General features: G+C 38.2%; 1 protein-coding gene across 5 annotated transcripts in view; it reads right to left on the reverse strand.

Moving 5' to 3' along the window:
* The window catches only part of LOC143032419 (DNA repair and recombination protein RAD54B-like), a 60876-nt gene extending 36952 nt beyond the window's left edge, over positions 1 to 23924 (reverse strand). Inside the window, exons 1-6 of one of the 5 annotated variants that reach the window (XR_012967111.1) lie at positions 20368 to 20563; positions 20005 to 20112; positions 16201 to 16504; positions 13037 to 13136; positions 6779 to 6883; positions 3638 to 3880 (exon numbers count right to left, since the gene is read on the reverse strand). Coding sequence is in view for 4 of the 5 variants with exons in the window: in XM_076197167.1 (XP_076053282.1) it covers positions 3638 to 3880; positions 6779 to 6883; positions 13037 to 13136; positions 16201 to 16504; positions 20005 to 20112; positions 20368 to 20443 (936 nt within the window). In the remaining variant the exon portion in view is untranslated. Of the gene's footprint in view, positions 1 to 3637; positions 3881 to 6778; positions 6884 to 13036; positions 13137 to 16200; positions 16505 to 20004; positions 20113 to 20367; positions 20564 to 20911; positions 20934 to 22305; positions 22349 to 23791 lie in introns of those variants that run through there. The other 4 variants (XM_076197169.1, XM_076197168.1, XM_076197170.1 and 1 more) reach the window with 4 other exon arrangements.
* Between the last annotated feature and the right edge of the window lie 1739 nt (positions 23925 to 25663).

Consider the following 25663-nt stretch of genomic DNA (forward strand, 5'->3'; position numbering starts at 1 on the left):
CTCTACTTCCTCATCCCACCACTCACTACCCTTCCTTCTATTTCCTCCCATTGTCCTTGTTCCACATACCATCTTTGCACATCTTGTGACTCCCTCATTGAACCATCCCCAGTTCTACTCTATCCTTCACTTCACTTCATTTTGTTGAACATTTGTCTTCCTTTTCTATGTTTCTCATTTCTTCTTAAGTCCATTTGCTCTTTTAGTTCGAATTCTATTAGTACATGGGCACTCTTCCCTATTGGACTTTTGTAATCAATTCTGTCCACAATTTCATGTTCTGACATAAGCACTAAATCTAGTCTCAATGGTTCCTCATTGTTTCTGTATCTGGCATTTTCCTTTACCCACTGAGTCATTGTGTATTCAATAGTCATATCAAGTAGTGTTTCCCCAGAGGTCTTCTCCACCCTTCACTGTCATTTCTTCCCAAAATATTTCTTTTGAGTTAAAATCACCCATAATTACTATATTTCCTCTTTCAGTAAATTAGTTCATATTTTGTATTTTCCAACAGTACATGGTGTGTGTGTGTGTGTGTGCATGTGTATTTAGCTAGTTGTATTTTATACAAAATTTTAAGAACAAACTGGATGCAGAGAAATACAAAAGTGGGTCACTATGAGCATAGCTCTCGTCCCGTAAAATACATACATACATACATATACCAAGGCTTTTTCCCCCTTGGTTACCTCCCTTGAAAGGGGGAAAAAGCCTTGGTATATGTATGTATGTATGTATTTAATGGTATGAGAGCTATGCTCTTAGTGACCCATCTTTGTATCTCTCCGCACCTAGTTTGTTCTTAAAATCTTGTATAGTTTTGGCACTCACTGTTTCCCCATTTAGTTTGTTCTAGATGTGTGGGAAGCTATTCTTTTTCAAATCTCTTCTGTAACTGTCCTTCTTTAGCTTCTTGTGTCCTCTTGTTTCTCTTCTGTCCCATTTTAATAAGTCATCTCTATCAAGAACTTCCATCTCTTTTATAATTCTGTAGTCAGCAAATCACCTCTTTCTCTTCTCTGTTCCAGTGTTGATAGATGTAATTTATCCAATCTTTGTTTGTATGTCAAATTTGAGTGTAGGCGCCATTTTTGTCACTGCTCTGAATTTTTTCTAATTTCTTTATTTATTATTATTATTTTTTACTAGGTGCCCATAGTGTTGCAGCATACTCCGATTTAGATCTCATTAGTGCAACCACAATTTTTTTTACCATTTCTTCATCCATGTAGTCGAAGGCCACTTTCATTGATCTTAATAAGTTAAAAGTCTCTCCAATTAGTTTGTTGACATGTTTATCAGGTGTCAAGTCACTTGAGATAATTACTCCAAGGTCCCTTTCTGAGTAAACTTTTTTGACTTCCTTGGTACTAATTTTATATTGACCCGATATTCTATTTTTGCTTTTTCCAAATTCCATTATACTGCATTTCTTAAGGTTTTCTTAAGGTTCACTTCACACTTCTGACTCCATTTCCATATTTTGTCCGGATCTTCTTGTAGTGATCTGCAGTCTTCTTCTGTGCTTACTATCTTAAGTAGTTTGGCATCATCAGCAAAGAAGTTCATATAACATTTCACTCCTTCATCCATATTGTTTATATATAGCCTATATGGCAAACATTAAAGGAGCTAATACAGAGACTTGTGGGATGCCACTTATCATATCTTCCCAGTTCGAGTTCTTGTCTTTAACCCCTTCAATATGGGCCACATCGCACGTCTGGCAGCTAATGCTGCCAGACATGTGTTGTTGCGTCATAATACTCGCATTATAAGAAATAAAGTCACTGCTCTATTGCTCATTCTCTTTCACCCGTGAATTTTGATAACCATAGAAAATATGATGAAGCCAGTTTACAGAGTATGGGGGTCACGCAGGTACAACTACAATAAATATAATCAAGACGTCGACGTCGGCATCCTCGCATACCCACTTGCTCATGACGCCTACGCAGGCATCACCGTATGGAAGGGGTTAAGTACCACTCTCGTTCTTCTTCCACTCAAGAAATCTTTCATCCATTCCAGTAGCTTACCTTGTATTCCTCCTCTAATTTTAATTTTTCTTTTTAGCTTTTTATGTGGTACTTTGTCAAAAGCCTTCTGCAAGTCCAAGAAGGCACAACCTGCCTAGCCATCTCTTTCTTGTATTATCTCAATTAATCTCGAGTAAAAGCATATTAAGTTTGTGGTACACAATCTTCCAAACTGTTTAGGGTTTAATATTTTAATCTCTTCCAATTCATTTGTTTCTGATAAACTTTTTGCATATTTTTGCTACTGCGCTTTGTAGGATCTTCTTTGTTTCCTCCTTTATATAGTACTACCTCTCATTAACAGACTAAAAGGGGGGTAACGGTGTCCATTGATGTGAATATATAATCCGTTGATTTGGAGTGGTTTTTGGGTGGCATAGTGATTGCACAGCACTAAACAACAGCATCAAAAACACCAAAACCACTAACTAGCATCTGTTAATGAGAGGTAGTACTGTATATTGGTACTATGTTTGCATCTTTCCAAGCTTGCAGTACCTTTCCTTCTTTGAATGAAAAGTCTATTATCTTTTATAATTTGTCCATCAGTTTGTCTATACACTCTTTCAGTATGCAATTTGCAATTCCATCTCTTGATAGCGTAGTTGGTAAGTCACTACAGCACTTGTCATGTGATTGCCTGGGTCGAGTCCTTGGCAGTACTGCATTTCAATTTCTGCATGTCAGCCTCCATTGGGTCTCCCGATGTTGATGGCTTAGAATTAAGTGCATTGTGTTTGTTAAAATGTGTGTGTGTGTATATATATATATATATATATATATATTGCAGTAATTCACAAGGCACACGTGAAAATAATATGCAGAAAAAACCACTGGGAAATAAGAAGCTTAAAATTAGTTGGTCAACATCAACTTGGTTTTCAAAAATAATAATACTATAAAAAGTAAGCTCATTAAAAATTCACCTGAAGTAAATGAGGGTTGTGTTTACTCTATTCCATGCCTTAAATGTAACAAATTTTATATCGGCCAAACTGGTAAAGACTTAAAAACTAGGATAAATCAGCACAAATATAGTGTAAGGAGTGGGCAAAGTTCCAGTGGCCTTTTTGTCCATGTAAGAGACCACAATCATCCTACTGACTGGGATAATTCTAATGTAATAATTTCTTGTAGATCCTTATTAGAAAGAAACATTATTGAATCCAGTCATATTAAACAAACCTTTGACCATAATATCAATTTAAGTTTAGGATTATTTAAGCTTGATGATTTTGTTATTGATAAAATTGTTAGAACTTCTCCAAGTGCTACTAAGCTGGGGTGACGTAACGTCTAACGTCATGGACCAAACGTCCGTATATGTAAACATCGGCTCTACCTGATTGTGAAGCATCTTGTGTGTCCTTCCCATGTTCCTAGCTTGTCTTCTACTTTATGTATATATATCCACCTTTGTCTCTGTAACTGTGTATTCCTTGATAATGTCTTAAATAGACGAAAACGTTCGGACTAAGCTTCTTATTTCCCAGTGGTTTTTTCTGCATATATATATATATATATATGTGTGTGTGTGTGTGTGTGGAGGCATGCGAAACATTAGAATCTTCACCTGACATATTAAATAGACTTACTTGGTGCTGGGCTGATGGCCTTGGCATAACAAGGGCATTGGGATCAGACACATCATAAAGAGAACTGGCTTCTTTTGAAATTACTTTGGTTGGCACTGACCCTCTCATTGGCACTCTGAAAGGTTTGGGTTTTGGATATGGAGGAGCTACTATGGTGTTAGTAGTGGATTCCACTTCCACTGCTGTGTGGCCCTCAAAACATCTTCCAGACTCATATTCCTCTTGGGTGATTGGACCTTGGATCTGGGAAAAATTTGAATGCAAAAAATTAATATATAAATACACAAACATGAATAAAATAATATTACATATACTTTTGTGATTTACAAATACATGATATCACACAATCATATTCAGTAAATGACAGCCAGGTAACATTCATGCAGTATGTATGTGGGGACAATTTCACAAAAAATTGAGCTGCATAAACTGGCTATAGAAAGGATTTTTTCTGGTTTTTCATAAGATCATTCACCTCTTCCATAATGAGAGGTACTTTTCTTTTTATTCTAGTTGCTACCAAGCTGTTTTATTTGTTTCTGTAAAACAGTGAGCATTAAGGGAGAGTGACTGGAGGAGGTGGATAGTTTTAGATACTTGGGTGCAAATGTGGCAGGAAAAGGTGGAGTGGAGGTGGAGGTAGAATGTAGATTGAGAGAAGTGAGTAAATGCCTTGGTGGATTAAAAAGTGTAATGAGGAATAGACATTTGGGAATGGATGCTAAGAGGAGACTGTATGAAGGAGTGATTGTGCCAACAGCAGTGTATGGGGCATAAACATGGAACATAAGAGAGGAAGAGAGAAGGAGTTTGAATGTGTTTGAGATGAGGTGTCTGAGAAGTATGATGGGGGTTACTAGGCTGGATAGAGTGACAAATGAGGAGGTGAGGAGAAAACAGAGGTGGTAAGGGAGTTCAGAGATAGGGTGGATGAAAGAGTATTGGGATGATTTGGACACATGGAAAGAATGTGTGAAGAAAGACTAGTAAAAGAGGTATGGAAGGCAGATGTGGGGGAAGAGAACATGAGGGGGTGACCTAGGATGAGATGGATGGATGGGGTGAAAGGGGCTTTGGGGAAGAGGGGAATGTCTGTTGAGGAAGGACAGGAGAGGACAGAAAACATGGTTGAATGAAGAATGGTTGTATATGGATGATGTTGTGATGCATGAGGTGGAATGGGAGGGGGGATGGGGTGATGTAGTATGTGTGAGAAAAATTTGATGCAGCCTGAAGGGATTTCTCCCTTTCTTCTCCTTTTCTGCATGAGGGGACAGAGGGGGGGGGGGGGTCGCCAGTTTAATTTAGTGGCCTTGCTGTGGATGTGCTGTGTCTTGCGACACTGCCTCTGACCCAGGGCAGTGGATAAGATGCAGGGATGACCCGTCATCCAGGAGGTGCCAAGATAAAATGGAGGGTAGAGGGTGGAGGGGAGTGGAGTGTATTAGGGATGGAATGGGTGGGAAAGTTTTTATGCCTTTTTCTTTTTGGCTACCTCCCTTGTAAGGGTTAAAAAGCCTTTGGTATATGTATCTCCTATCCCAGGCCCACTACTCTTGCATTTACCTCTTGCACCACCCCCATCCATGTATAAATTGAATAGCCAGGGCAACATGTCACATCTCTGGTGAAGTCCAACCTTTACTTCAAACCACCCACTCTCTTCATTTCTAATACAGGTTCTACTACTCTTGTAAAAACTCCTGACTGCTCTTAACAGCTTTCCTCCTATCCCATATATCAGCAATACCTCCCATTGTCTTCCTGTCTACCTTGTCATAAGCCTTTTCCAAATCCATATAGCCCACCCCCAAAAAAAAATCCTTATCTTTTCCCAAAGCGTTCTCACATATCTGTCTTACCACAAAAATCTGATCTACACAACCCCTATTTGTCCTAAACCCACACTGTTCCTCACCAATTACTCCCTCTGTTCGTCTCCTAATCTTCTCAATCAAAACTCCCATAAGCCTTCCCAACTACACTCAACAAACTGATCCCTTTGAAATTACTACACTCACATTTGTACCCTTTTCCTTTGTAAAGCAGAACTATACAGGCACTCCTCCTGTCCTCTGGCACTCTACCCTCTCTTAGACAAACAGTAAACATTCTCTTCATGTATATACAGTCACAAAATCCCACATCTTCCATCCCAGTTAAGAACATAAGAATTCAACAATGGAGGAGACTGCAAGAGATCATAAGGCCTACACTTTAGTTCTCTGTCCCTTTCCACCTGTCATCCCTATCCATAATGTTATCTAATCTTCTCTTAAAACAACCAGTTATTTCAGCGCTCACTACAATTTGCTTTCCTATCTCATCACTTACCAGAGGAGCCACTCCTTCCCTCCCTCACCCCCCTCATCACTCCCAACCCTCTCCCTACCACATTTCCAAACTCAAAATTACCACTCCCCTTCAACTTAGTTTCATTTAATGCTAACTTGTCCATCTTCCCTCTCACAAATATACTGCCTATTTCTTCCCTTTTACTCTCATCTGTGCCACAACCATGCATATCTAATGACCTAAGTTTTAGGGTCCTGGAAGCTCTCTTCCCAGTCTCTCTTATGCCTTGACTTCTCATAGGATGAACATACAGAGAGCAGGATCCCTAGTCCCATGACTATTCCACTTAGTCACCTTTTATGACACATTGGAAAATAGTGGCAGATTTCTCTCTCCCCTCCCAACACGACTGCCACAGGGCTTAGGAAGAGGTAGTCATAGAAAAGGGTAAGTGACAGTTCCAAGGGAACAGCAATTAAGGAGGGACAGTTGTAGTACAAAAGTATCAGCATTCTTTTAGAAGTAGAGATTTTACTCTAACAGAGTTGCCCTGTTTTCTTAACTGTAGTTTAGTTTAGTTAATACAAACAACCTTGTTAGGGCCAGTAGACCTGCTGTTGTTTGTTCTTCCTTTGTGTGTTTGTGATATCAGGCTCCAGTCTGTATGGGTACATCAAAATAGTCCCTAATGCACTGGGTGCATGTTATCATGCAGTCAATACCACAGTACATGGAATAAGCCATCTCCAGATCCATAAAATCATCCAAAAATATCCTTACTTTTGCCAAAAACTTGTCATGTTTGCCTAAATACTGTATCACTAAAACAACTAATATATGCATTACCTCAACTTCTTTTCCTCCAACTATCAAAGTGTTACCGTCTTCCAATGAAGACAGATCTTTTAGTTTGTAACCAGTCCCTTTGCCAATATCTTTGCCATCCATATCCTGAAAAGAAAATGAAATCTATTATATTTCAATTTACATAACTTGGTTGGTCCACTGAGTGGAATTGGAATGAATGGAAACTAAGTACATACATACATACACCAAAGGCTTTTTCCCCCCTTATAAGGGAGGTAGCCAAAAAACAAAGGCATAAAAACCACTCCCACCCATTCCATCCCTATCGTACTCCACTACCCTCCACCCTCTTCCCTCCTCTTATCTTGGCACCTCCTGGATGACGGGTCATCACTGCATCTTGCCCACTGCCCTGGGTCTGAAGCAGTGTCACAAGACACAGCACATCTGCAGCAAGGCCGCTTCATTAGATCAGCAATCCCCCCTCTCCGTCCTCTCATGCAGAAAAGGAGAAGACGGGGAGAAAATCTTTTGGGCTGCATCAAATTATTTCTCACACATACTCCCTCACCCCCCATCCCCCACCCATTCCACCTCATGCATCACAGCATCATCCATATACAACCATTCTCCATTCACCCCTATCTTCTGTCCTCTCCCGTCCTTCCTCAACAAACATTCCCCTCTTTCCCAAAGCCCCTTTTACCCCATCCATCCATCTCATCCTAGGTTGACCCCTCATGTTCACTCTGTCCACCTCTGCCTTCTACACCTCTTTTACTAGTCTTTCTTCACTCATTCTTTCCACGTATCCAAACCATCCCAATACTCTTTCATCAACCCTATCTCCCAACTTCCTTTCTACCCCTGTTCTCTTTCTCCTCACCTCCTCATTTCTCACTCTGTCCACCCTAGTAACCCCTATCATACTTCTCAGGCACCTCATCTCAAAACACATTCAAACTCCTCCTCTCTTCCTCTCTCATTTTCTATGTTTCTGCCCCATATAGTGCTGTGGGCACAATCACTCCACACACACAAACGAGCAGCGATCGAAGAAGGACGTACCAAAAGTACGCTCCGAATTGCTATTTAGCGAGTTGCCAATACTATTTTGGAACCATCCACCGCTGCCTGATTGTTTACAAACGGGAAGGGAATATCGTAGTTAATGTGACCGAAAATGTAGTCTTTGTATCTTCATTCAATTATTCTTTTTGCATGATCAGTGCCAACAATGGATGAAATAAACAAAGGATTTTGAGAAAAGGAAACTGCAAAGAGATGTCTTGTCGTAAGTATAATTGATTCCCCACTTGGTGTAATTTAAAAAAGTGTCTGAACGAGACCCCAAAGACATACCAAAGGTTTAATAGAAATGTCTTTTTGGGATTTAACAGGGACAATAGCAATATATATAGAGGGATAGACACAGATAGAGAACCCAGGTTTAAAAATATAACAAGAAATAGGGAACCCAATGAATTGTTAGATGAAATAATCAAACTGAAAAGTGAATGCAAAAGTATATACAAAGAAGTAGCCCTATTAAGAAAGGCCAATGAAGAAAATAATAGGGAAATAGAGGAATTGAAAATGGAACTGAATAGGATATAGGGAGAAAATAAAAGATTGAAAAATGAAGACATGAATAGGAATGAGGCATTAACCCCTTCCATACGGGGCCGCACACGTAGGCGTCATGGGGAGCGAGTGTATTCGCGAGGCTGCCATATCGGCGTCTTGATTATATTTATTGTAGTCGCCCCTCCATAATGACATTCTTTCTAATTCTTTTGTAATCGCATTTTCTATGGTTATCAAAATTCACGGGTGAAGAGAGAACGATCGATATAAGCGGTGACTATATTTTATGATGCGAGTATTATTACGACACGTCGTACGGCTGGCATTGGTTGCTGCCACCGAGATCTAAGTCCATGACGCCTACGTGTGCGGCACCGTATGGAAGGGGTTAAAGAAAGAGATGAAGGATCAAATACAGGCAGTGACTGAGAAAGTGGAAGAAAAGATCAAAGAAAATGACTTCCAAGAAATAAAGTAACAGTGGAGGGTAGAACAGGAAAGTCAAAAATTATCTTTTAAAGAAATTATCAAGTTTCTGTAGGTAGGTGGAGATATGGAGCAAAGAAATTAACAAGTGACATAGCAAATACAACATGAGGGAAACATTGAGAGAGAGAGGTAGATAGAAGGAAAGGGTGAGTGAAATAGATTTAGGAAGAGGGAGAGAGGGATGGAGAGAGGGAGAGAAAGAGATAAAGGGAGAGAGATAGATGGATAGAAAGAGAAAGGGGCTCGACAAAGAAACTGAAAAAAGTATTGCTAAAAAGAGACAGGCTTATAAGAAATATAAGTGCTCGGGTGTATCTAATGACTATGAAAGTTATGTATCAATACAGAGAGATTTAAAAAAGACAATAAGAAAAAGAAAACGACAATACGAAATGAACATCGCTGAGAAATCCAAAGAGAATCCCAAAGAATTCTATAGTTACATTAGAGATAAAAAGGTTGTTCGGAATCACATTGGTCCACTATTATCTGCTGACGGTCAACTTGAATATTCAAATGAAGGAATGTGTAATATCTTAAACAATTATTTTAGCTCGGTATTCGTAAACGAAACACCTCAAGGTGAATTCCAAACTGAAACCTGTGAAAAGTCTAGGGTAAACTTACTCGGTACGGTAAATATAACAAAAGAAAAAATCAAAAGGTGTATAGACAAACTCAAAGTTAATAAAACACCAGGGCCTGACGGTTGGCATCCAAGAATCTTAAAGGAAATGAAAAATGAGATTGTTGTTCCATTAGAAATTATTTTCAAGAAATCAATCATATCCGGAGATGTCCCAAGAGAATGGAAGCTAGCTAACGTTACTCCCATATTCAAAAAAGGTGACAAAAAGAAACCAAATAACTATAGGCCTATAAGTTTGACTTCAATCGTAGGAAAAATAATGGAAACTATCATCAGAGATGCTATCGAACATCATTTAGAAAGTAACCGTTTGATAAATGATAGCCAACATGGTTTCAGACGGAAACGTTCTTGCGTGACTAACTTACTCGAATTCTACAACACAGTTATCTCGAATTATGACAAAAGAAACAATATAGATTTAGTATATCTAGACTTTGCAAAAGCTTTTGATACCGTCCCACACGAAAGACTACTTACTAAATTAGCTTTGCATGGAATAAGTGGTAGCCTATTAGGTTGGACTAGTAATTGGTTGAATGATCGAAAACAGAGAGTTGTTTTAAATGGACAAACTTCTGGATGGAAAAGTGTTGCAAGTGGAGTTCCTCAGGGTTCCGTTCTTGGGCCACTTCTATTCATAGTATATATAAATGATATAGACCATGGACTAAAATCTACTGTTTCCAAATTTGCTGATGATACAAAACTGTGCGGAGTGGCAAATGATCACTCAAACCAATTAGATATTCAAGAAGATTTAGATCAATTACAGCAATGGTCTGAAAAGTGGCTAATGAAATTTAACACAAGTAAATGCAAGGTAATGCACATAGGTAAAAATAACAGTAAGTACGATTACAAGTTATTTGGAAATTCGTTAACAAAAGTGGATAGTGAAAAAGATCTCGGCGTAATTATCAGTAACGACCTCAAATCATCCAAGCAGTGTATTTCAGCCTCTGAGAAAGCAAATAAGATTCTAGGACTGATTGCGCGATCTTTTGATTTCAAAAGTCCATCACTCATTAACAAGCTATATAAATCGTTAGTTCGTCCACATTTGGAATATGCTGTTTCCGTATGGTCACCGAATCTCATTAAAGACATTGACAGATTGGAAAGAGTACAACGGCGAGCCACAAAACTGATTCCAAATATCAAAAATAAATCATACGAAAATCGACTAAAACATATGAATCTGTTTTCCCTAAAAAAGCGTGGACTCAGAGGTGACTTGATACAGGTCTTTAAAATTCTAAAGGGAATTGACAACATCGAAAGTGACCAAATTTTTACATTGAATGAGAATCAGACAAGAAACAATGGTCTCAAACTGTCCGGAAATAGATTCAATTTGGAAGTAGGTAGAAACAACTTTGCCAACCGTGTAGTTAATGAATGGAATAAACTTCCTGCACAGGTAGTGCAATGTAGTTCAGTTCAAAGCTTTAAGAATAATTTAGATAAATACCTAAGTAAGATGCTGTAATGATTATAATTTATCTTATATTATTTGTTTTTGTTTTGTTATCATTTGTCTGTCTGATTTTTATTTATTATTAGTTATATGTCAATTCATTATTATTTACTATTTACCTGTTTGTTTATTATTTAGCTATACCTATGCATTTATTTATGTATTTTATTTGTTATTTACATTATCATTTTTTTTTTATTAATATGTTTTTTTTTTTCGCATCCGACCTAGTTATGGATCAAAAGGTCTCCTGTCGGCATGCTCTGCCTTTGTAATCCTTTGTAAGGGAGAGAGGGAAGGAGGGAGGGAAGGAGGGAGAGAGAGAGACAGAAGGAGAGAGAGGGAGGGAGGGAGATATAGATGGAGAGATAGAGGGAGAGAGTGATAAAGGGGAGTGGAGAGAGAGGTTGTTATAGACTGTAGTTTACATCCTGAAAAAGAGACAGGAGAAAAGATAAGAAAGAAAAGAGGGGAGAAAAGAGAAGAAGATAAAGACTGAGAAAAAGAGAGGGAGAAAGGAAAGCAAAAGAAACAGAGAAAGAGAGAGATAAATGGGAACAAAAGAGAGAAGGCAAAATAGACACAGAGGACAAAAGAGAAAGAGTGATCTTAAACAATCCTCATAAATCTGCTTCTTTTCATCCACTACTACTATTTCATCCCACTATTCACTGCATATTCCTCTGCTCACTCCCATCCTCCTTATCTCATTAACTTTCACACTTTATAATTTCCCTTTTGAAACATACCCATTAATCTACTTCCAATTCATTTTCTATCCTTCACTACCTCCCATAATTCTCTTAGCTTCTTCTTTCACCTCCTCATTTAATTTGTTCACTTTCAGCACTTTTCTGACTCCTTTTTCTTCATCCTCCACTTATTTACTCTCAATTTCCCTTCTACCAGATAATGATCTCACAATCCACTGCTCTTTCTCTTGAAAACAATTACATCTAGAACTCTTCTAATCCTATCTTTGGGTACCACTACATGGTCCACTAATGCCCTCTCAACTACTCTCCCCTCTACCATCCTTTCCCACACACACCTGCATTTATCTCTTCTTGCAGTACTACCTCTCATTAACGGACATTAATTAGCTGTGTTTGCAATGTTTTTGCTGTGTTTTCGGTGTTTTTGATGCTGTTGTTTTGTGCTGTGTAATCACTATGCCACCCAAAAACCACTCCAAATCAACAGATTATTCACATCAACGGACACCGTTACCCCCTTTTAGTCCGTTAATGAGAGGTAGTACTGTATTGTACTTGCCATCATCAACTCCCTTTCTAAACACATATCAACATCTCACCACTATAGTTCTAACCTGCCACTTCTCTACTATCAGATCACCTCTTTCTCTAACACTGAGATTTTACATTCATCATAAAACTCTACTCACTTGATTAATTCGATCCATGAAACCTCCCTCTCCTCTTCACATTCCTCATTACAGGACTTTATGCATTCACAAAAACTCAACTTTCATCCTGTTTCACCATCTCCCACATTATCCTTAAGACACTTCCCATTACTCCACCATGCACTTGCCTATTTCATCACATACTAGCCATTCCTTTGCCCTATCACTTCTGACACCCTACCCACAATGCTTCCAAACTCAAACTTATCTCTCCTTTCAACTCCAGTTTTACTCAGTTAATTTATCTTTCTTATCACAAACTTACTCCCAATCTATTCCCTTTTACTCTTATCTGTACCACATTCATGGTCATTTCATTCACCCAAGTAATAGGGTTTTATTTTGAGTCCTCCTTCCAGACAGCTTTGACATCTAATATGAAGAAAATACAAATTCAGGAATCCCATCCTGTCTGTTCCATTTGGTTGCCTTCTACATTCTACAATATGCACTGGAACATGGAACATGGCAGCATCCCCCCAACACACACAACACATTTGAGGGGGATTAAAGAATGGATAACAATAATAATATTTGTTGCCTGGAGATTCACTGACTGGAACTCTGCAGTTCCAATGACTGGCAACAAGCTCTTCCACAGATCACTCTGGGAAGAAAATTTGGACTGTTGTCTGTGTTGAATTAGTATGGGGTAGTATGAATTACCTTCAATATGACTGATCTAGTTTTGACTATGAGTACAGCATCACCTTCCCAATTTTTATGCTTTTTCTTGGATAATTTGCACCACACAGCAGAATAGTATCTGGAAAAAATAAAAAATAAAAAATAAATAAATAGATAAAAAAAAAAAATAATAAATGAATAAAAAAAAAAAAAAATAATAATAAAATAAAATAAAAACATAAATAAAATAAATAATATATACATATATAATCACGAAGAACTCACAGTCAGAATAAAAGGAAACTTAGAAGAATGTATAACTTCTATATTTCGGCTAATAGCTATAGCCCTCTTCAGGAAAGTACAGATTACAAGAATTTGCAGAGACATAAGTACAATTGAGATGTGAGTAGAAGGGGAACACGCAGAGCTAAAACAGGACAATCCGTCAAACAGGGCAGAGTCAGAGGTGAGAGAATGTGTGGGTGGAGGTGTGAGGTCAGGAGAGAAGTGGGCTGGGAGTGGGGTCAGGAGGGTGATAATTCTTAATCAAGCGGCTCACAACTAGCTGTGAGATTATGCCCGGGGACCACTGACCTTTGAAGATGTTCAAGTTCGGACATTCTTCAATTAAGGCTGATTCAACAATTTTTATTCTAAAGCTACAGTTGGACTTAAACAAAATTTTTGGCCTTGTCCCAGTCAAGACTGTGATTTTTGGTACTGATGTGTTGGAACTGTTGGAACACAGCAGAATTTTCTTGGGCATACCTAATGGATCTTTTGTGCTCTGTTAACCTGGTGTTAAGATCCCTTCCGGTCTGACCAAGGTACACTAAATCGCAATCTTTACAAGGAAGGCTATACACTCCTAGGGCCTCATTTCTCTTTAACCTTTGATGAACATTAACAATTTGTTTATGTACAGTGTTAGGGTAATGGTAGGCAAATGTGAGATGCTTGTTGGGAATCAATTTAAAAGAAGCGTCTCACAGTTGCCTACCCTTACCCTAACACTAAAAAGAATATAAAGAAATTAGAAAGAATACAAAGAGCAACAACAAAGATGGCACCAACACTCTCCAAATTGACATATGAACAAAGACTGGATTGCACACTACAAAATAGAATACAGTAGAAACCTCTACTTACGATTGCCTAAACATACAAATTTTCCAACATACGATGTGAAATTTGATCTAATATTTGACTCTACACCCGAAGTAATTTCCAACATACGAAGTCGTCAAAGTTTCGCATATATAAGCTAAGTTAGTTTAAAGTTCACCTAGTGTAAGTTAGAGTAGCCTAAGTTACGATACGTATCTCAGTCACCACCTCTCTACCCACACCTACCATCTCCTGCATCGCCAAGCCTACACCTCCGTTCACCTGTCTCTAAGGTAAAGTGACAATAAAAACCCCTTTTTATTGATTATTTCCTTATAAATTATTTTTTTACATCTCTCTTATATACAGTAATGCATTTGTTTTATTGCTATGTGTAATTATCTGCAGTACAGTATTTATTAAGGAGTTATCATAGGTTTTTGGGCTGTGGGACGAATTAAACGAATTACAGTGTATTCTTATGGGAATATTTAACATACGACCATTTCAACATACGAAGTAGGTCCTGGAACGAATTAAATTCGTATGTAGAGGTTCTACTGTATAAGGAAAATAGAAAGAATCCAAAGAGCAACAACAAAAATGGCCTCAACACTTTCAAAACTGACATATGAGCAAACATAGTCTAAACTAGAACTACCAACCCTGGAACAAAGAAGAGGAAGAGGTGAAAGGCATGGGAGTCCTTGATAGAGAAGACTTATTGAATTGGGATAGAAGAAAAACAAGGGGACATGAAAAGAAACTAAAAAAAGACAGTTATAGAAGATATCTGGAGGAAAAAAAAAAAAAAAAAAAAAAAAAAAAAAAAAAAAAAAACACAAAGAGTGGTGGATGTTTGGAACAAATTGGATGAAATAATAGTGTGTGCAAACACCATACATGAATTTAAAAACAAACTAGATGTTGTAAGATACAACATGAGCATAGGTCCCTTTCCCATATAATACAACTAAGTAAATACACTTTTTTTTTTTCCATGTCTCATGACTTTCATAATTAATTTAACCCTAACCACAACATTTTTGATTCACTGCCATTATATTGGGCTCCTATTACTTCCAGTGGCAATTTGTTCCTTCCCTTCTATTGTCCTACTTGGTCTTTTGATTTATTCTCATTTATTTTTTTGTCCATTACTTCAAATATCTTTGATCTTTCCTCATATATTTGCCATGACAATTGAAATAAGCCTCTATGCATTTCCTAAATGGGTATTCTGCATTAACTGCATACACATATATGAAAACCTGCACATGTATATAAAATAAATGCATACATATACCAAAGGCTTTTTCCCCCTTACAAGGGAGGTAGCCAAACAACAAAGGCATAAAAACCACTCCCACCCATTCCATCCCTATACTCCACTCCCATCCCTCCCTCTTATCTTGGCTGCTCCTGGGTGACGGGTCATCCCTGCATCTTGTCCACTGTCCTGGGTCAGAAGCAGTGTCACAAGACACAGCACATCCACAGCAAGGCTGCTTCATTAAATTGGTGACCCCCCTCTCTGTCCCTTCATGCAGAAATGGAGAAGATGGGGAGAAATTCCTTCGGGCTGTGTCAATTTATTTTTCACACATACTCCCTCACCCCCCATCCCCTAACCACTCCCCCTCATGCATCACATCATCATCCATATACAATCATTCTCCATTCATCCCTATCTTCTGTCCTCTCCCATCCTTCCTCAACAGACATTCCCCTTTCCCAAAGCCCCTTTTACCCCATCTATCCATCTCATCCTTGGTCGCCCTCCCCATGTTCACTCCTTCCACACCTCTTTTACTAATCTTTCTTCACTTATTCTTTCCATGTGTCCAAACCATCCCATCACTCTTTCATCAACCTTATCTCCCAACTCCCTTTCCACCTCCATTCTCCTCCTCATTTCTCACTCTATCCAGCCTAGTAACCCCTATCATACTTCTCAGGCACCTCATCTCAAACACATTCACTTCTCTCTTATGTTCCATGTTCCTGACCCATACAGTGCTGTTGACACAATCACAAATGGAGAAAGAGAGAGAAAAAAAAAAAAAAAAAAAAAAAAAAAAAAAAAAAATTACTTGCAATTAGATGGTTCCATGTTTTCTTCTAGGTATGCTCTTTTACGTTTGCCATAGGTTTCAGGCATTGGCATTTTGGAGGTAGGAAGGTTTGAGGTATCTTTCATTAATTGCAAAGGTCTTTGTGCATTGGTTGCTGTTGAAGTTCTGATATTTTTGACATCTTCCTCTTCCAATGAATGTAACTGTTCATTTCTCTCAAGGTGGCTTGCTACAGTATCCTTTTTCTTTATAAGAGACAAAACATTTGCTGCACTTCTGACACTCGTATCTTGAGATGTTTCCTCCCCTGTGGCACCACCATCTAAGGAGGTAACATACGATATCTAAGTAGGAATGAGCATGAATGACTTAATGACTAACTGACTGACAGGGCAAAATAATCTTAGCACTGCAACTAAAGTTAAGAAAAGAGAAGTAACGCATAAGATAAAGTAGGCAAAGAGGAGAGCAGATGTGAAATGGGGTGAGAGTATGACAGAAAATTTTGAAAGTAATAAAAAGATGTTTTGGAAGGATATTAAAAAAGGAAGAGGAGGTGAATCAAGTAGAAGAAAAAGTTAGAGGTGCATATGGAAAGATGATAATATAAGACACAACAACAGTAAGAGGAAGATGGGCAGAGTATTTTAGAGAGTTGCTAAATGCAAAGGAGAATAGGAAGGGAAAGGTAGTTGCAGTGGGAAGCACTAAGAAAATGACAGTGATGAATGAGGAAAAGAGAGGAGAAATAAATAAAGATGAGGTGAAAGCAGTTATCAACTACTTCAGTATGACTCAAATTCTCACACTCAGCATCAGCTGCCTTATGTAATTTGCATAGCACTACTCGCATTATAAAATATAAAGTCACTGCTGTATTACTCATTCTCTTTTACCATGAAAACACACACAGAAAACATGATCAAACCAGTTCACGTAACCCAAGGTTAACTCATGTACAATTACAAAAAATAAAAATATATATACATGGTGTTTGGGATAAATTTGATATTTTGATCTTCTGTCTTTTCAGAACCACTTGAAGGATTAAATAGCAGTAAAGTGCAATGGATAGCTGATTCTGTGTACTATTGGTAGATGTGAGAGCTAGAGAGCATGGACAACTGGAAAGCACCAGAATATTGGAATAGAGTGACCTACATCACAATGATTCGTGCTGGAATAAAAAATTCAGAAATCTTAGCTGCAGCTCAGAGCTCCTTGAATATTGTGAAGGCCATGAGATGTGAGCTGGAGAATTGCAATGGAAATGTGGAAGCAGTGGCTAGCAGTAAGGATCATAACCAGCATTCTGACTTTGTCTGCACAACGAAATTTGTCAAGAAGCTGCTAAAAAAAAAGGTGTGGCAAGATCCAGGCAAGGTAATGCAGACCTTGGTGAGAGAGATGGGTATCGGAGTGGCGACTATGAAAAAAGCACTGAATGAGGATCTTCACTACTCCTCATACACGAGGTGCAAGGGTCAACTACTCATTGTGATAGATGCCAGGAGATTTCCTTCATCTTGGGCATGAAGGGACAACTCTCAAAAGGACCTTCAGCCAGGCACTTCACTTCGTGCATGAAGGAACAACTCTCCAAAGTCCCTACAGCCAGGCACTTAAGGACATCGCTTGCCAGGTACCCTTTTATTGGCCATACATCAGGAAAGGACCAAGGTGCAGGCCAGAATCCAATAAACTTGTGGTTGGCAGCCGTGTGGATGCCTGGGAAAGCTGCCGTGGGACTGGGACCTAACAATCTTCACATCAATATATATATTTCTTACTGGCAACCCTCAATAGTACCACCATTTCATACATGACTTTTCTGGCAACCCCTCCTCATGGGGAACAGTCCTTTTTGCTTCCTGTAAATTTTAGGTAGGAATGGCAACCTCCTGAGTTTTCCTCTGAATTTTCCAACAGCTTTGTATCAGATCAGGACTAAAAATTAAACTGGAAAAACCAACCCACCTTTGGCCATCCTGAAATGGGCATCCAACAAAGTGGTGCCAGCACCTCAGATCTGAACCTATGAAGTGCCTTCTGAAGACAAAACCCCTACAAAGTGCCCTCTGAAGACAAACTCTCCACTACAACAGCCTTGAACAACCCATCTACCTGGCTCTATTCAAGCGAATTTTACATCAGAGCCATAACCTGATTGCTCGCTTCATCAAATTCTATGTAGAAAACACCAGACTCAGAAGTGGGTAATTTATTCCCGACGTTTCGAGTCCTGTCCAGGACCCGTCCTCAGGGGATACAATGGAATAAAGAAATCACATGGTCTAAATCGGTGTACAATGTCAGTTGCTCTGATTGCACAGCGTGCTATGTGGGTGAAACAGGAAAAAAGGCTTGTACAAGACTACAAGAGCACCAAAGGGCAGTAAATAGAAAAGACCAGAGTTCATTGGTGTACAAACATACTGACCAGCACCAACACGAGTTCGACTGGCAGGGCACAAAGGTACTCTACAACAACAACAACAGGAAAGGAGGCATAAATAGGTCCATAACACTCAACCCCATATATGCAGGGGCAAGAGAGAGGTGGAAAAGTATCACGAACAATAGCGGGGGGTAAATGCCACCCCCCCCCCTCCACCACTACACGCTCTTGCCTGGCACAGGTTACTGCATCCCCTTTCTCTCCCCCCACCTCCACCACCACGTGCTCTTGCCCAGTGCAGGTTGCCACGTCCCTCCTGTGGGCATGGCTACTCGTATATTTAGACCATGTGATTTCTGTATTCCATTGTATCCCTTGAGGATGTGTCCCAGACAGGACTCGAAATGTCAGGAATAAATTACCTACTGAGTCTGGTGTTTTCTATGTTTCCATCATTATGGTTCCCGGACTCCAACTTTATATATATAGTATATATATATATATATATATATATATATATATATATATATATATATATATACATACACACACACTGTCAAACCTGTTTTTGTATACCCTAATTTTCTTTCAATTTAGTTTTGATGTCTTTTTTGTTTAATTTTTCCCCAGTTTTTGAAAACCGAGTTAATTTACAAAAAATGTGAAAAAATAAAAAAAAAAAATAATCACACAAAAACTTGGACATGCAAAAATCAAGGTTTAACTATGAATATATAATATATTCATGCATACATAAACCAATGCCTATTTCCCCCTTACAAGGGAGGTGGCCAAAAAACAAAGGCATAAGATCCACTCCCACCCATTCTATCTCCACATACTCCACTCCCATTCACCCCCTCCTTCCCTCTTATCTTGGCTCCTCCTGGATGATGGGTCATCCCTGTATCTTGCCCACTGCCCTAGGTTAGAAGTAGTGTAGCAAGACACAGCAAATCCACAGCAAGGCTGCCTCATTTAATCACCGATCCCCCTCCCCTTTTCTTCATCCCCTCATGCAGAAAAAGAGAAAATGGGGAGAAATCCTTTTGGGCTGCATCAAAACATCATTCACACATACTCCTTCACCCCATCCCCCACCCTACTCCTATGCATCACAGCATTATCCATTCATCCCTATTTTCTGTCTTCTCCCTTCCTTCCTCAACAGATATTCCCCTTTCCCAATGCCACTTTTACCCCATCCATCCATCTCATCCTTGGTTGTCCCCTCATGTTCACTCCTTCCACCTCTGCCTTCCATACACCTTTCACTAATATATAATATACACTGTAAGCAAATAAAAAACTTTGTAGCAGCACCAAAAAATAATTATAACTAAAATATAGAATAAAATAATAATAATAATAATAAACAAACAAAAAATACAGCAGATATAGTCTTCTTCAAGAACTTGAAGCACCTTGTAATTCTGGAGTATGTACTGCTTTGGAAATCTTATTTGTAATAAATGGAGCTTTGAAAGGCTGGGTCTTGTGGAGTTGAGATGGTGCAGCTGAGCGACGCATGACTGTAAAAATAAAAGGTTTTTATATGAAAACTGTCTACATGACTGATAAACTATTACTATCAGAAGTATATTAGATATAAAAAGATCATAAAAAAGCATGGCAAAGGTACTGTCAGTATTATTCTGGCTGAAAGTATACATTCTATCTAAAATAAAAAAACATATGTACCACAAGAGAAAACTAACTGAAACACATGCTTCACATCAAATAACAGATAAGGATTGACAACTGGTACCTGCAAATAGCAGACCTACCAACCAAATGGATGTGAGAATTGACTTGCTGTTTTTCTGAATCCATCAATACTCGCACCTCCATATGGAGGTGCATCCGAGTCTCTAGCTGAACCCAAGATATTTTGACTAATTTTATATTTCCTCCATCTTTTCATTGGAAGACTGAGAACTGGTGATTATTCCCAACATCATTTCTACCATAAAACTGTGAGAGAAATGGTTCCACACTGTATAATGAATTTGATGTAAATGACAAGACATGTAAGGTGAGAACTAGATATTTAAGAGAAATACTTCAAAAATGGTCTTTTGCAACTATTACCCATTTCCAGTACTTTGTATTTTTTGGTACTAGAATTAATTTCCCATTCTTCAGCCATGCGAATATCTTTTTGTAATAGTTGACAGTCCTCCTTGCTTTTGACTCTTCTCATGACTTTTGCATCATGTGCAAACACTAGTATAGCTTCTTGTATCTTCCATTGTGTCATTGACATAGATAAGGAACTCCACTGGTCACTGTTCTCCATCCTGACATTTTATCTGTACTCATTAATCTTACCTTCAAAAATCTTTCATCTATCCTATCAAGGTACACAGAGTCCACACAGTCCTCCTCCTCTTGTAGCACATCAATCACTCCGGAGTAAATGTTTAAAAGGTTAGACACATGTAACTTTCCAGATCTAAAATCAAACTGTCTGTTTGTCAAAATGTTCATCTCTTTACAATATTTGACCCATCAATCTTTCACAATCCTTTCACATAATTACACTATTGTGCTGGTCAATGATACTGAGCTATAATTTAGTGGGTTGTGTGCACAATGTTTCTTGTGATAAATCTGTACTAGAGGTTTTGGTGGGGCCGATGATCAAAGATTTGTTGCTACCATCCCATATACTGATACTGATAAACAATATCACATGACCAATTTCTGGTGATCTGATTGGATGCTGATGTACTCCTTGGGTTTGTTTATACAATACTGCCATATCTATGTCATTTCAAAATCATGCAGTGGTTTTGATGTTACTTTTTAATATACCCCAAAACAGACTCTTTTTTTTACATAAAAAAGTGGTTTGAAGGCTCTTTGAGACAGTAAAATTTTGCTATGGGAAAATACATATATTTGATATCTTTTTCATCTTTGTATATTTGCAGAGGCAACCATGACAGCTCTCACTAAATTTTCACCAAATGTTAAAATATCTGTGATGGGTCTGTTAGAGCCATTCATCCAGTTTGTACAGGTGCCTGTCCACATAGAGAGAGATGCAGACAACAAGGTATCTGTATGGGAGGGAGAAAAAAAAAAAAAAAAAAAAAAAAAAAAAAAAAAAAAAAAAAAAATAATTACCTGCCTCCACTCAGAAACAAGGTCAATAACAACTTTTTTTATGTGGCCTTATTTTGAGCTCTGATGATGATCTAGACATATGAGTTCAGTATCATTGAAAGGTCCACTGAAGTTAAAATAAAATTACAAGGAATTAGCCAAATCAATATATACTGTACTCATACTGCATACTTAAAAATATTCATCAAAACAAATGTTGACCAAAGCAAAGCTTATCCGAGATTCACTGGGGGTAAACATTCACTTAATTGTTACCATTTATGACTGAAATCTGTTGAACATGACTGGCAAAGGCTGCCATCACACCAATCATGTTAGGACAATAATTGGTAAATTTTTAGAACTGCACACCTATGTGATATAGTAATAGAAAATGAAATAATAATTTTGTAAATCATAATACATCAATGTAGTATACTTCTTGGTGGCAGAAATCAGTGTCAGAATAAGTTACTAAAAGCTATACACAAACAAGTGTAGCCACTTTGACTGCTTGGGATGTCATTTTTGTTTTGGAAGATGCAGAGGTCCAAGTAATTAAAGTATGATAAGTTTATCTATTCTAACCTAACCTGCATTGAGTAATGCGGTACCTGTAATTCTAGGGGTCATCATTGTCTTCAACCACTGAATCTATCAAAAGAATGATGGCGTCTACATGAGTCATAGTGACTTCATTCGTTTGTGCATAGCTTTTAGCAGTTTTCTGTTATTGATTTCTGCCAAGAAAAATATTTATTACATTGATGTATTATAATTTATAAAATTAATATTTAATTTCATAATTCTATATCATGTAGGTGTCAACTTCTAAAAAAGAAAAGAAAAAATCATTCTATGTACATTAAAATTTCTAAACGTTATGTAGTGCCACCTCTGACAACCAGAATATGTAGTGCCACAGTGACTACTATAATTGTAACAATGAATGGATGGGCAAGATTTATAGTATGCCTTCGTAAAATGATGCTCCATCAAGAGTATCATATATGATGACAATTAGTCAAATATATCTATATAATGGTGATTTGGAAAAACCCTATGTTAACTCTAATTATTTTTAGTAAAAATTGCTGCCACCATTCCAAAACCACCAAAATTATATATAATTTCTGAATTTGACCTCGTGGTAATTCTTGAACAAAACATTATTTTATTCCATTCTCCCCCTTTATGGCCGTTTGTCTTATATATTTTTTGCGAAATCCTGTTTAGGAAATTGTAAGTTTACAATCAGTTGATTTACTGATCTATGCTAAGATATACAAACTTAATTGTTTGTATGAAAATAAAATACATCATACATGTAATATTAATATATTTTACACATTTGATTTAAACTGTTATAAATGAACCAATTACCTTACACTGGATTGTTACTATTTATGAAACAATTGTGAACAAAAGAGGTAACGTGTATTGTATGGGGGTTAGGTATTGAAATTTGAATGGATTGGAGGACCCGGGCCAATGGCTTGAATAAATCAATTGGGTATTACTCTTGGCCTTGGCCTTGCTTATCGTCCAGCCACCACATGTGACATTTAATATTTACTTTACACTTACTTCCTATTCTAACCTAATCCTATAAAATTTACTTCATCTTTGGAAAAGAAATATGAGAGAGCACTCTCGGCCACAGTGACAATCCCGTTCACAATCTCTCGATTATTATAATATTCCTATAACTTGCACTGTAACTATCAATAATAATACAATCAGAGATTACGTCTACTATACAATGTACATGTCATGACTGCTGGTCAAAACAGTGACAGAATTTGCATGAGGGTTCATGTAACAGGGACTACCGTACAACTGCCACCACCAACAATATGCTTAATAGTTAATATTAGCTTTTTCACGGGAAAATTCATTTTAATCCCAGACCCTGATAACATTTACATTACATTTTGTAACATTTACAGTACATGTCTTGAACGATGCACAAATTAATCAACCATGTACATCTATTTTATTACGGAACTTGCACAACTATACACTGGAATTAAGTTGTTTAAAGCTAATCTAACTCACTGATATCATGCTTAACGTTGACTCTTCTCATAACATACATACCTGGGTAATTGTACTTCGAAGTTCAACTTCACATCTTACTAAAGTTTTGGATAAACACCCGCGCGATTTGTTCGAATTGTTGGCAATGGTTACGGTTTAATATCCCAAGTTCTTGACTTTGTATTAACAATTGTATTATTGTATAAACAACCTCACCTCAGACCCTTAAATATTTTTTTGTAAGGATGAGCAGGTATCTTTATCAGTGCATGCTCTCTTTAATCTAGATTTCATTCTGTAATTCAGCAAGGCTATTTTACAATACTAAGATTTACTAGTGTAAAGTTAACTTTTTGAATATTTATAATTAGTGTTTATAAATATGAGTGGTGGAGAACACACAGAAATGTCAATTGCCCTATCGCTACATCATAAAAAGGAAAACACGGCGTTGACCGAACAATATTTTGTTAAAGTCTACGGGGTATAACATCAAGTTATCAATAAAAAAAATCAATGGAAGCAAATGGGCTTATAGCCGCCCTCAGCCTTCTCCCACCCAAGGATTAATCCCTCGTTTTCCCCTTCGGCCTCGGCCTCGGGGCGGAACCCCAACACGGGATCCCCAGCACGAAGAAGAACACGAAGTAGAATGCGAAGAAGAACGAGAACGCGAGGAAGAAGAACGTGAAGAAGAAAATTAAATCTAAGAATAAAAAGTGAGTGAATGTAGACGTGTTTCAATAATTTTCCGAGTTTGGATGGGGTCTGATGTTCAATCAAAACGGGGCAAGGGGAGAATTAGCCTAGTTATGTCAGACATGAAGAATCGTCACCCCAGACTTCGACAGGGTGACAGTTCTTCATGTGGGCTATCCTAGGGTGACACTTCTTCATTCTGGGTTTACGATTCTTCGGTTGTAAAGTTTATGACCATAAGCATAACCCTCATTCAACCTAACCTAATATTTATTCCACTGTTGATATTCGGCGTACTGGGGTGATAATTCTTCAGGTGGGATCTCATAGGGTGACGATTCTTCATGTGGACACTCTGGGGTGACAATTCTTCATTTGACCCCAGTACTGTCACTACATAAACATCCAAATTTCGGTAGGGACTGGTTTGCCGTAGCTTCCACTGAGATGTGTTATAGGGTATATGGCATGACTGGAAAATTTAGAAGCCGTCATAACTCTCGAAAGAAAGAAAAAGGGAAATTAACGGATTAATATATAAGAATAGTATAGAATTCGAAAATGTATAATTCATACCCCCAAGAAGAGTAAGCGGGAGACATTCCTTGCCTTAATTTAATCTTAATTTCATATAACAGCACCAACCTCTAAGGTTGCGGCAATTTCCCGAACAAGCTACAAAAGGAGTGTTTGTGGTAGTGAAACATCGTTTGCTGCGATATCACGGATTTTACTTTTTTCAGTCTGCATGCTAGAAGAGGTGAACGCCTACTCCGAGGGCGTAAACCAGGGGCCTGGCACAGGGTAGGGGTATGATTGACCTACTTCTGGCACCCTATTACCAGGTGAAACTTGTATATACATATATATACATATATACATATATATATATATTATATATATATATACATATGTATATATATATATATACACAAGCCGCGGGCTTCGCCGGGAGCTTGGCTGCGCAAACAGCGGCCTACGGCCGCAGCTTTCCGCGCTCTAATCCCTCGTTTTCCCCTTCGGCCTCGGCCTCGGGGCGGAACCCCAACACGGGATCCCCAGCACGAAGAAGAACGCGAAGAAGAATGCGAGGAAGAAGAACGCGAAGAAGAACACGAAGTAGAATGCGAAGAAGAACGCGAGGAAGAAGAACGCGAGGAAGAAGAACGCGAAGAAGAACGCGAAGAAGAATGCGAAGAAGAACTCGAAGAAGAACGCGAAGAAAAACGCGAG

This window comes from Oratosquilla oratoria, chromosome 13 (assembly GCF_046742065.1).
Source record: "Oratosquilla oratoria isolate Oo_2021 chromosome 13, ASM4674206v1, whole genome shotgun sequence".
In the NCBI taxonomy this organism is placed as follows: domain Eukaryota; kingdom Metazoa; phylum Arthropoda; class Malacostraca; order Stomatopoda; family Squillidae; genus Oratosquilla; species Oratosquilla oratoria.